Raw genomic sequence first — 12,343 nt, 5'->3', positions numbered from 1 at the left:
CAAGGTTTAAATATAGCTATTAACTGGCAGGTCTTTTTTTGAGTAAGGATCGGATGTGGGCTTAGGTTTAAGCTAACTGAAAAATATTTAAAACTACTTTGAGAAGCCAATTTAAGAACTTTTTGTGCTGCGTTTAAAGATGAAAATAAGCAACATTAAACTTAGCCAAAGTTCTTTGAGTTTGCTTTAGTAAAATCTTTTGTTCATTTCTATGGTTGGTGACCTATATTCTAAAAAACTTCCATTTTATATATAAAAAAAAAAATGTTGATTAACACATTTGCTGGAACGACACAGTGTAGCCATAAAGTAGGTGGAACCGGATGTGACATCAGACGCCCTCACATCTTTTAAAAACTAGAGTTGCACTGGGTGTTCTTGAAGACGGCGAGAAATACCGACAGGCACTTTGTGCCTCTGTGATTTGCAGTCTTTCTGCATGTTAACTTTATTATTCAGTTAACTTAAGCAAAGATGGTGAGTAGGCTTAACTTTTGATTATAATATACCCTTGCTTTATGTGTTTGGAAATAAGCATTGAAATAAATCTATAGATGATGTAAAAGTGATAAAAATGGTAGTAAAAACATAAGGTTAGTGTGTTGACACTAGCTGACTATGAACAGCGAAAAAAAGGCTTTGGAGGGGCTTTAAAACGATAAAGAGTTCCTTGGAACGTTTGAAAAGCAGTAGAACATTTAAAAGTGTTACCGGAAGGATCACCATATAGCTTTCTTTAATGCAAGCATTTAATATCAGTATTTATAGTAAAATATTTTATGCATTTGGAGTTTAAGTGCTGTTTTGTTTCATTTACAGCGGTAATGCTGGTGTTTTTCCTGATGAAGCTCTTATATAAAAAATAATGAGCGAAACGGAGATCTTCCGTCGTCATGAAGCTAAGTACTCTTTAAATACAATCTTGAATGAGAGAGTGCTATTTATTAATCAAAACCAGTATACTGAAGAAGTATCGTAATGCAACGTGTATGAAGCAAAATAGGATTTATATTACACTTTATAAAAAAATATATTTATGTATAAAAAGTTTGTAGATAAAAAAAGAAGAATTTAAAATAGGAGAATTTATGGGACCAATGATAGCTCACCTTTTGGTTATTAGCTTGAAAAATAAATCGAGCTTTTAGCTGTGAGCGCTTGAGATCCTTATGATAATTCTCCAATAGTTCCAGTTTGGACACTTGATCTTGTATGGTAGCCAAGCTTATAAGGATTTAGTGTGTTTCACATATTTTTGAGGATTTTTAAGCTGACAAGACTATTAACAAACGTAACAAAACTAAGAACATAAGGGAAGAGAGGGATAAGAACTACAAATTATTTAAAAGTTAAAGAGACATATAAGGGAGATACAGAAGGAAAGGGAAGTTAAAATTACTTCAATAAAATTAGAGAGAAAAAGTAAAATTGGTTGGAAGACTAAATGGCTAATTTTCAAAGGCGTCTTTAAAAAGGTAGATGGGGAAGGGGAGAGCCTGACCCAGCTGCATCAGAAGGTCTGTGAGAGGAGGAAGGTGGAAAGGCAGGGAAGAGACTCTGATGAACAGAGGCATTGGGGAAGAGCATGATATGATGCAACAATGGGCAGGAAGGTGACTAGGAAGCACTGTTCTTTTTTAAGATCATGAAGAGTAACAAGATGGAAACGCTTACCACGGCAAAGATGAGCACTCCCAGGGAAGCATAAACTATCTGCAGCCACTGCAAGGAAAAAGAGAAAAAGAGTATCAGAGGTAGAGGGATTAAAATAGTACAAAGCACTAAAGCAGACACCTGCAATGTGTATTCAAATAAAATTATCATTAAAAACAAGAACCTAAAATGCATTATTGCCCCTTTGTAATAGATGTTTTCTGATCAGCTGGGCTGTGCAAACAAAGTAACTGCCCTCTGCCCCCATGCTTACTTGAATATGAAGAAGGCATAGCCTATGAGTGGTCTTTAGAAACCCTCTTCATAATATCTGTCCTGGACGCCAGCATGTCTAACACTGGTCCTACCCATAAATGAGCGACATCATTACATGTTGCCAGGATGCCACTTTTCTCCCAGAGCTCAGAAATGTGTGTAACATTCTGAGCATGTGCAGTTCATCCCACATGCTGCATTATTCTCAGCTCTTCAGTTAATTCCATAGAACAAAATATTCTGGGAATCCATGAGGCGGTGGGAGGGATTGTGTTCTTGAGCAATCCTACTATCTATAGGAAGCACCTTTACAGGGAACAAAAATACATACTTCAGTCAACAAGCAGGACTGAGTGAGGCACACAGTCCCATGGAACAGGGGGCTTCTTGTGATTGTAGTTTGACACAGAGAAGCTGGACAACTATAAACTGGAACATGATTGGTGGAGAGGGAACTGAGATGCACGCTGATGGAAGACATGTGGGGAGTGTGTGGCACAGTGGTTAGAGATACAGCCTCATCACCCTGCTCCTTGTGACCCTGGACAAGTCACTTAATCCCCCTTTGCCCCAGGTATGTTAGATAGAGTGTGAGCCCACCAGGACAAACAGGGAAAAATGCTTGAGTACCTTAATGTAAACCACTTTTGCTATAAATGCAAAAAAAAAAAATAATAATAATAATAAATAAATCTGGGGTCTAAGATTATGTAAATGATAACAACACTGAAGTATGGTGGTAGTTGAGCACAAGGCAGGATTGTTACCATTTGCAAACATATGTATGCTTAGTGGATAGTTTTATTGCAGCTATTAGAATGTCTTGGATTGATGTTGGCAAACCCAGAGCCGAGACTAAATGCTGCTTGCAGTTACAGTCGCCTATATTTTACTAATTACCATATAAGTTCTAAATGGATCACATTAAGAGGACAGCAGGTCATATATCTAGGAAGTTTAACAACGTTTCAAAATATAAATGTAATGCAAATAAAGACAAAATATTTTCTTAAATAAAAAAGGTTTAAACTGTTTTCTTATAACAGTCAAAAATATACAAAGTTCTTATCGCCATAGGGAGTGATGATCAAAAAGAGTGACCTATGAAATGAAAAGAGGATTGGAAAATTGGCTTAAATCGTACATTCCTAAAACTTGGATAAGATAATAAATTCCAATAGTGAATTCATAAGATATAGGGCTTCTTTTATGAAGCTGCGCTATCGGCTGTGCTGCGCTAATGGCCCCGAAGCCCATAGAGATTTAAAGGGCTTCGGGGCCGTTGCCATGCAGCTATGTAAAAGAAGAAGATAATCTAGTAACAGTCAGCCTGCTAATTAACTCTGTTAAATATAACGGACTTAAGCCATGTAAGATCTTAAAAATCAAACATGCCAGCTTAAACAGAACACGCGCTTCTATTGGTAAAACATAGTAACATAGTAAATGATGCAGATAAAGACTCGAATGGTCCATCCAGTCTGCCCATCTGGTTGAGTGGAAGGCGACAGAGGGTAGTGATCAATGGAGATCGCTCTGAGGAAAGGGATGTTACCAGTGGTGTGCCTCAAGGTTCTGTTCTTGGGCCTATTCTTTTTAACATTTTTATAAATGATATTGCTGAAGGGTTGTTGGGTAAGATTTGCCTCTTTGCGGATGATACCAAAATCTGCAATAGAGTAGACATGCTGGATGATGTGAATAACTTGAAGAAAGACCTGGCGAAGCTTGAAGAATGATCTGAAATTTGGCAACTAAAATGTAATGCTAAGAAATGCAAGATCATGCATTTGGGCTGCAAAAACCCAAGAGAATGGTACAGTTTAGGGGATGAAGAACTTATGTTCACGACGGAAGAGCGGGACTTGGGTGTGATTGTATATGATGATCTTAAGGTGGCCAAGGTGACGTCAAAAGCTAGAAGGATGCTAGGTTGCATAGGGAGAGGTATGGCCAGTAGGAAAAAGGAGGTATTGATGCCTCTGTATAAGACTCTGGTGAGACCTCATTTAGAATATTGTGTACAATTTTGGAGGCCGCACCTTCAAAAAAATATAAAAAGGATGGAGTCAGTCCAGAGGAAGGCTACTAAAATGGTGTGTGGTCTTCATGATAAGGCGCATGGGGACAGACTTAAAGATCTCAATCTGTATACTTTGGAGGAAAGGCGCGAGAGGGGAGATACGATAGTGATGTTTAAATACCTACGTAATATAAATGTGCATGAATTGAGTCTCTTTCATTTGAAAGGAAACTCTGCAATGAGAGGGCATAGGATGAAGTTAAGAGGTGATAGACTCTGAAGTAATCTGAGGAAATACTTTTTTAAAGAAAGGGTGGATAGATGAGTGGAACAGTCTCCCAGAAGAGGTGGTGGAAATAGAGACTGTGTCTGAATTCAAGAGGGCCTTGGATAGGCATGTGGGATCTCTCAGAAAGAGAAAGAGATAATGGTTACTGTGGATGGGCAGACTAGAAGGGCCATTTGGCCTTTATCTGCCGTCATGTTTCTATGTTTAAATTGTCCTTTTTCTTAGATATTTCTGGGCCAGAAACCCAGAGCTGTGCTTAGGTTCTATCTACTGGAGTCTCCATTAAAGCTCATTCCAGCCCATCTAAAGTCCCATCCCAGTCATCAATACCCTCCCCAGTTCATCTTTAACTGAATGGCCATATACGGGACACAGACCATGCAAGTCTGCCCAGCACTGGCCTTAGTTGTGCAAAGTCACATAATATGGAGTGATTTCATCGGAAAATCTTAAAGAATAAATTAAACAAACAGTTGTATTCTGAGTAGTCTGTATCCATTTCAAAAGATCTTTAGATATACCCAAATACACCATATTAATCTAATTTACTTTATATAAGTGACTGCACTACCAGTCTGAGCTGATGGACATGTATATACTCAAGTTCATCTCAGTTTTTGTATAACCCAGAAACAATTTTTAAGCAATGTATTGACTTGATCAGGTTTCTCAAGCAGCAATCCCAAAGAAGATATCAATATATTGAACAGAAAAATAAAGAATTTCACACAAAAAAATGGTCTACAGGTTTTTTTTTATCTCAGGCTGCTACGATAAAAGCTCTGATGCTCATAGAATTCCTATGAGCATTGGAGCTTTTACCGCAGCAAACTGCAATAAAAACCCCTAACGCAGCTTGATAAAAGGGGGACAGTTTTACAAGTTTGAGGGTTTTTTTTAATATAAATTCCTTTATATTGAAAGTTTTCATATTACAAACTCACACATCAAACAGTACAACGAAACAAAATTCAACAGTAGACAACACAAGGCCCTTCATGTTAGTCCTTCACGGAGACCTAAAAGACCTAGACCCCCCCCCCCCACCCAAAAGACCCAGCCATCCCAAACCCCACCACTGCCCCCCTACCCTGCACTCTAGTGTCAAAAGTTCAGAAGAGAAATTCTAGCTCCCAAACCGGGGCCCAAATTTTCTTAAATTTCTTCTAGGGACCAGGGCCACCCCTATGTACATCCAAATATTCAAATTGTAATAATGTAAACAGTTCATTTCTTCATATCGTGACCGTAGGCACCTCAGGTTGGCGCCACAGTACAAGGATACATTTTCTGGCCAATAATGATGCTTTGTGTAACAGCAAACTACCCTCTCTAGACAAACCCAATATAGTAACTTGGGAAAAAAAGCAGAATATCCGCCCTCAGGGGGATCAGCTTACTCAATATAGTTTGTAAATACAGAGCAACAAAGGACCAAAAAGTCTGAAGTCGGTCACAAGACCAAAACATATGAAGCAAACCTGCCGGGGTGGACTGGCACTTGGGACATTGAGCATGAGAAGCAAACCCAGAAACATAGGTCCGGTAGGGAGATACATACAACCGCAGAAGAAACTTGTACTGCTGTTCCTGCAAAACTATGGAACGAGTCAGCCAAGGTAGATGTTTCATAAGCAGGCGAAGGCCATCCCCTGTGACTTGTTCAGAGGGAGACAAATCCTGGTTCCACACTGCTGCCACGACCTCAGAATCCCAAAGGGCACTAAAACTCCCAAACTGATTTGATGAAAAGACAAACTAATCCTGGTCAGGATTTTCACCATATCTGCCATATACTCATGCAAAGTAGCAGCATCCAAAGAAAGTAAGTAGTGAGACACTTGATGATAGTAAAGCCATTCAGTGGCCTCCAGGAAACCATCCACTTGCAAGTCCTGAAAGGAACGAGGCACTCCCTCCTCCGGCACCACATCACACACATAACAGAGTCCCCGAGCACTCCATTGCTGTAAATACCATTTAGAGGCATCAGGATCCAGATCTCGGTTACCCCAGAGGGGCAGCAGAACCGTGGAGGTAAAAGGCAGATGCATGCGCTTGCACAACCCTGCCAACATTGTCGCATGGATCACAACAATGGATGACTTCGAGTAGGAAAAATCCGATGAGGGTGCATCGCATGAAGATAATACAGCAAGTGGGTTGGCGCCATCAGTTGTTGCTCAAGGGTGGCAGGAGTATAATGTTGAGTGTTCTTTATCCAGTACACCAGGTGTCAGAGAAGGCAAGCAATGTTGTATCTCTGCAGATCCGGTAGTGCCAGTCCCCCACGCTCAACAGGGAGAGACAATTGAGTAAGCATCATGCGGAGCTTTCTATTATTCCACAGAAATTTGCATAATACAGAGTGATACACACCAATATCCTTGTTAGTAATATACATAGAAAAAGTCTGCATCACATAAACCCACTGGGGAAACAAAACCACTTTGAAGAGAGCAATACGCCCTTTCAACGACAGAGGAAAACGGGTCCACAGACCCAAGAGATCTTTAGTTCTCCCCAATAACACTGTAAAATTTTCTATATAAGCCTGAGCTAAATTACCTGTAATATAGACCCCCAAATATTTTAGTTTATGTGCTACCTTTTGCAGGGGGAAGGGAAAAGACTAAACAGTGTTACAAGTTTTAATCTAAGGTCAAAAAACTTGTCAGGAGAGCTCTGTTTATCATCTGTTTCAGTTGCCTGGAAGATCAAAACTAAGAAGTTGAGGAGACCACTGCCTGCGGGAAGAGCCATGCATACTTAGAAGTTTACACCATATTTTAAGCTCTAGGAGAGCCGATCCATCCCAGATGTCACCTACTTGTGTCCTTTAATGTAGGTCAGGACTCACATGATAAGTAGAATCAGCCTCAGTCCCCATAATACCTCCCTCTCCCCCTGATGCTCCCTCTAAGGATTAGCCGGGTGTGTGCAAATTTTTTCTCATGTGAGCGACAAGTTCCAAAACCAACAATTTTCCAGATTTGCAAGTATTTTTGTGAGCGGCCATGTAAAATCTGTAAGCAACACTTCTAGAATATATGAGCAATTGCTCATATGCTCAGCTTAGAGGGGACATAGCTCTCCCCCACCCATTACAATCCCCCTTCCCCCCTGAAGACAATAATATCCCCTGTCCAAGCCCCAATTCCTCCACTACTTCCATAGCCGCCTCCCTCCCCTCCTCCCCCCGGGTCTACTTGGAATCTCCCTGATGGTTTACAGGGTCCTATGGGCAGGAGTATGTATGCATGTATGTATGTATGCTTACTTAATTACTTATTGTCTTCCCAAAAGAGCTCAGCACGGTTACAAGTTTACATAGATAATAAAATATAAGTACTCATTCCTGCCCATTGTGAGTCCAGCCTCAGAAATGCCACTGCAATCCCTAGCAGCAGCCAAGCAGTACCCAAAACCTGTCTTGCCACTTCCTGGAAATTAATCAGGCATTGGTCAATATTCAGACTGGTGCCCAGTTAGCTCTGCAGTTAACTGCTTTGCTGAAGTTTATTTTATTTATATTTATTAGTTTTCAAATGTAACTACAAGCATTGTAATAATATATCAACGCAACAAAAACATATACATATTTTACAATAATATAATCATTATAAATGTAAACATTGTAACAATACAATACTAAAATATAATCAACCCCCCTCCCTTCATCATCTTCCCTCCCCTCTCCCAGAACTGTTAAAAAAAAAAAAAATCAATAACAATCAATCAAAACACGACTTCTTGCTGTTGGAGATAACGTGTTTAATAAAGGTTGCCAAAGCGTGAACAACACTCGTCCCTTCTTGGTCTCTCATTCAGAAAGAGACATACTTTCCATAATTAAAAGATGGAGCATATTGGAATGCCAATGACTATTATTAGGATGTAATGGTTTAATCCAAAGAGAAAGAATGACCCTCAAGCCTGAAAGTGTGGCTCTTTTCAGAAAACCCTTAAGTCCACTGGGAATAGGATGTTTAAAATAAGCTATAACTGTTACAAATGCCATTTAGTATTCCACATTTCACTCAACTCTAGAAAAAAACTATAGACCAAAATTTATACACCCAAGGACAGAACCAGAACATATGGGATACATTTGCTTTAGGGTGACCACATTTGGGGCAAGAGCCTTCAGAGACGAGTGTTGCATGATAAGCACGCCAAGGCGCTATATATAAATGACAAAGAAATTTATATCCCATTTCAAAATATTATATATAATAATTTTAAAAAACGATGTATGATTTGATGAATATCAAAGCTCCGTAAATATATACATAAAGTTACGTACCAGCTCTTCCCAGGCTCTGTCATAGCTCCAACCATAGACTGTGGCACTAACCAGACAGTGCAGGGGTTGTTAGTGGTGATAGCCAATGATACTGTCTGGTCAAGTGCAGCATTCAGGCATCCACAAACCTTTTAATTAAATTACTCTGAATATCGGGTGGAGTATTTTTCTAATCAGACTCAACCAGTTAACTTTAACCTTACTGTATAGTATTGAAGATCAATATTGTAGTTAAAATTTGACTCCATCCCTGGGATACCTCTGATTCCTTCCATATTTAACTGGATTAACTTTCAATTAAACAATAGTTAATTGGTGAACGGGGATAGAAGTTAAAAATTGAAGACTTAGCCAGGTAATTCCATATGTAATCCAGATATTTTGAATGATCACCTTCTTTAGTTTCATTAAGCCATTTAATATTTTTAACAGAATGTGTCCAGGATGCAGAGGCAGCTTAGATGTTGGGGGGGGGGGGGGGGGAGAGAGGAATATTCTGAAAATGTGCCACTTTGAAAAAGATTCCTTCTCCTTTGTCTTGCAACTTTTTCAAAAGTACCGCTTCATTTGGTTGGCATTGTCTTGCCTGATCCACCTCTTATAAGTGGAGGAGTGAGCCATTAACAGTTCTATTTTACTGCACTTTGGCACTTCTGGCTGAAGCTTCAAAGGCAAGACCATACTGTAAACTTCCTCAGAAGGTCAGCTATGCTATTTCTCTGGTGGAACACCTCTGGGTTCTAGTAGGATCAGCCATTGGTACCAGGACATTGGTGGCATCTAGGGTTGTCCAAATCCATGTGCAATCAGCAACCTTTTATAAATTGGAGATGGGATCGACAACAGTACAGCCAACTGTGAATCAATCAGTGGTCCACTCTGAAGATATTTTCTTATTTTTTTAATAATGAAGCAAAGTAAAACGAAATAAATTTCCAAAAAGCCTTTTATTAATCATTTCAAATTAGACTGGTATCAGCTATGTTAGTGTCATTTGAACCATATGAAGGGTAATACTCACAAATGATCTTATTATTGCACAAAGAAGTCCAAAGGCCAATAGCACCAAGAGAATGACGACCATAATCCCAGAGGCCATGGTGAAGTCCCACTAAAAAAACAATTACAAAATGCATGAAAAACGATTGCCTGGAATAAGACTACTCCTCCTTATGACTCTGGAGTAAAGCCACACTGACGTATATTTCTTTTGTATATTTATACATATTTGGTATTTGTTATGTTGCCTTTCCAGTAAAAAAAACAAAAAAAAACCCCAAGGTCATTCATTTGGGCTGCTAAAATCTAAAAGAATGATACAATATAGGGGGAGGGGGTCACTCCTCTGTATAGAAAACAAATGGAACCTAAGGGTGATTATATCTGATGATTTTAGAATGGCTAAACAGGTAGATAAAGTGATGGCAAAAGCAGGATTCTTGGGTGCAGGAAAAATAAGGTGATAGTGCTTCTCTATAAATTTCTAGTAACACCTCATTTGGAATACTGGAACGTCCGCCATATATAACAAATGGAGTTGGTCCAGAGGGTAGTTACTGCAATGGTCAATAGACAAATATAGGATTTACAAATATATAAACATGGAGGGGCATAATAAAAAAAAAACATGTAAGTCCCCTTTTGGCCTAAGCCCCTAAATGCTGAAAGTAGCAGCAGGGAAAATGTCCATTCTCATAAAAAACATTCAAAATGAGGGGTTTTTTTTGAGAATGGCCTGCCTCTATGTTCAGCAGTTTAATCAGCCAGACCACCATTATGTCTAACCTTAAAACACATTATCAACCCAAAAAATGCCCAAGTCCCAAACGCCCAAAACAAGACCTTTTAGGCAAAGGAGGGGCCAGTCCCTCGCCTAAAAGCTGAATTCTGTAACTGGCATCTGTCAAAAACAACACTGGTTACAGAATCTCCCCCCCCCCCGCAACGATCATGATCCCCCTCCACGAACTGTCATGAATCACGACAGGAGAAATGCTCAATTTCTCCTGCCATCACCCCAACCCTTCTGACAATACCGGCAGGAGAGAGCTCAAACCCTCCTGACGAGGCGCAGGCCCCCGAACCCCCGAACCCTGACCTTACCGGCAGGAGGAAGCCTAGGCCTTCCTGACCACAGCGCACCCCCGTGACCCACCCATTGAACCCCTGAACCCCCGAATGACCCCCCTAACCCCCAACCCTGACACCCCCCAACTTACTTTAAGGTTGGCCGGACGGATGGGTCCCAAGCCTGTCCGGCTGGCAGGCCCGACATCCTCCGAATGATGGGCCTAGGGCTTGATTGGGCCAGGCGCCTAAGGCCCCACCCATAGGAGGGGCCTTAGGTGCCTAGGCCAACTGGAATTGGCCCAGTTGCCTTAGGCCCCTCCTGTGGGCGAGGCCTTAGGCACATGGGATGAGTTGGTCCCATGTGTCTAAGGCCCCACCCACAGGAGGGACCTAAGGCAACTGGGCCAATTCCGGTTAGCCCAGATGCCCATGGCCCCTCCTATGGGCGAGGCCTTAGGCGCCTGGTCCAATCAGGCCCTAGGCCTGCCATTCGGAAGATGGCAGGCTGCCAGCCAGACAAGCTTGAGACGTCAGTCTGGCCAACCTTAAAGTAAGTTGGAAGGTGTTGGGGGTTGGGGGATTAGGGGGGACCATTCCGGAGTTTGGGGGGTAATCGGGGGTTCAGTGGGGTCAATTGGGGGGCATGTGGGAGTACACCATGGATCCCTCCTGCCGGTATTGTCGGGGTTCGGGGAATTCGGGAGGCCTGTGCCTTGGCAGGAGGGCTTGGGCTCTCTCCTGTCTGTATTATCGGGGTTTGGGGGTCTGTGCCTTGGTAGGAAGGCTTGGGATCTCTCCTGCCGGTTGCCAGCAGATACCGGAAGTTCATTGAAAGCTGAATTGCAAGCTAAACCAGAGACTGACACATTTTGGAAGACTTAAGAGTCTTTCGCTGTTACCATTTGGCTTCCTGAAGAAATTTTGAAATGTGGCACGTCGAGGCCAAAGAACTATACATAAAACATAAGTGCTTTTTAATAACACAATCTTTCAAGTCATGCACATAAAAATGTGTTAAGGTGGAAGTTTTGCAATGATTGGGTGGTGAGGTTTTTTGGGGACTTTCTGTCCCCTTTTTCCTCCATTTCTCTGAGCACAATCTATCCACTGATTAAAGTATAAGGAATATGGAGTTTCAAGAGGACTTTTAAGAAGTTACAGCAATTACACTAGCGTGTTTTTTGTTTATTTTTAGTAAAAAAAAAATATCAGCTTTTCTGTCTATATGAGGGGTGGGCAACCTTTATATATAGAGGGCCGCATGAATGTCAGTATTATCCTTAGGAGGTGGCACACAGAAAATTAACAAATGCACCATATAATTCACTGCCATCAAATCTCAGTGTGATGAGTGAACATAAACTACTAGCAGAATGGTCTGTTACTATATATTTCTGTCATTACATTACAAGTTTAATGAAATCTCTGCCTCTATTCTGAAAATATTTGTGAAATACAGTATTTAAAATCAGCAAAACTCTGACTAATGATGTTTGTCTGATGCTGTTTTCTGTGTATACTTCCCAAGGTCTCACAAGCCACTTTAAGTTCAATGATGTGTTTTATTGTTCATCAAGTGATACTTACTTTTGACTGCAGGGCAAATATGGACAAACCTAAAGTCACAAATGCCGTTGCTCCAACAGCCCACATCACCGCATCAGCTTCAAAGAAGCTAAAATCCCCAAACAGAAAACAAACCTTGAAACAACAGGGCACATTATGC

General features: G+C 40.8%; 1 protein-coding gene across 2 annotated transcripts in view; it reads right to left on the bottom strand.

Moving 5' to 3' along the window:
* The window catches only part of LOC117355505 (protein lifeguard 1-like), a 52,111-nt gene that overhangs the window by 7,445 nt on the left and 32,323 nt on the right, over window positions 1-12,343 (bottom strand). For both annotated transcript variants that reach the window (XM_033934179.1, XM_033934180.1), the window contains 3 exons: window positions 12,205-12,292; window positions 9,569-9,658; window positions 1,675-1,722 (listed from right to left, as the gene is read on the bottom strand). In XM_033934179.1, coding sequence (XP_033790070.1) covers window positions 1,675-1,722; window positions 9,569-9,658; window positions 12,205-12,292 — 226 coding nt within the window. The remainder of the gene's footprint in view (window positions 1-1,674; window positions 1,723-9,568; window positions 9,659-12,204; window positions 12,293-12,343) is intronic.

Source organism: Geotrypetes seraphini, chromosome 2 (genome assembly GCF_902459505.1).
Source record: "Geotrypetes seraphini chromosome 2, aGeoSer1.1, whole genome shotgun sequence".
NCBI lineage: Eukaryota > Metazoa > Chordata > Amphibia > Gymnophiona > Dermophiidae > Geotrypetes > Geotrypetes seraphini.
The sequence above is the reverse complement of the archived record's forward strand: the minus strand, read 5'-3'. Positions and strand labels throughout refer to the sequence as shown.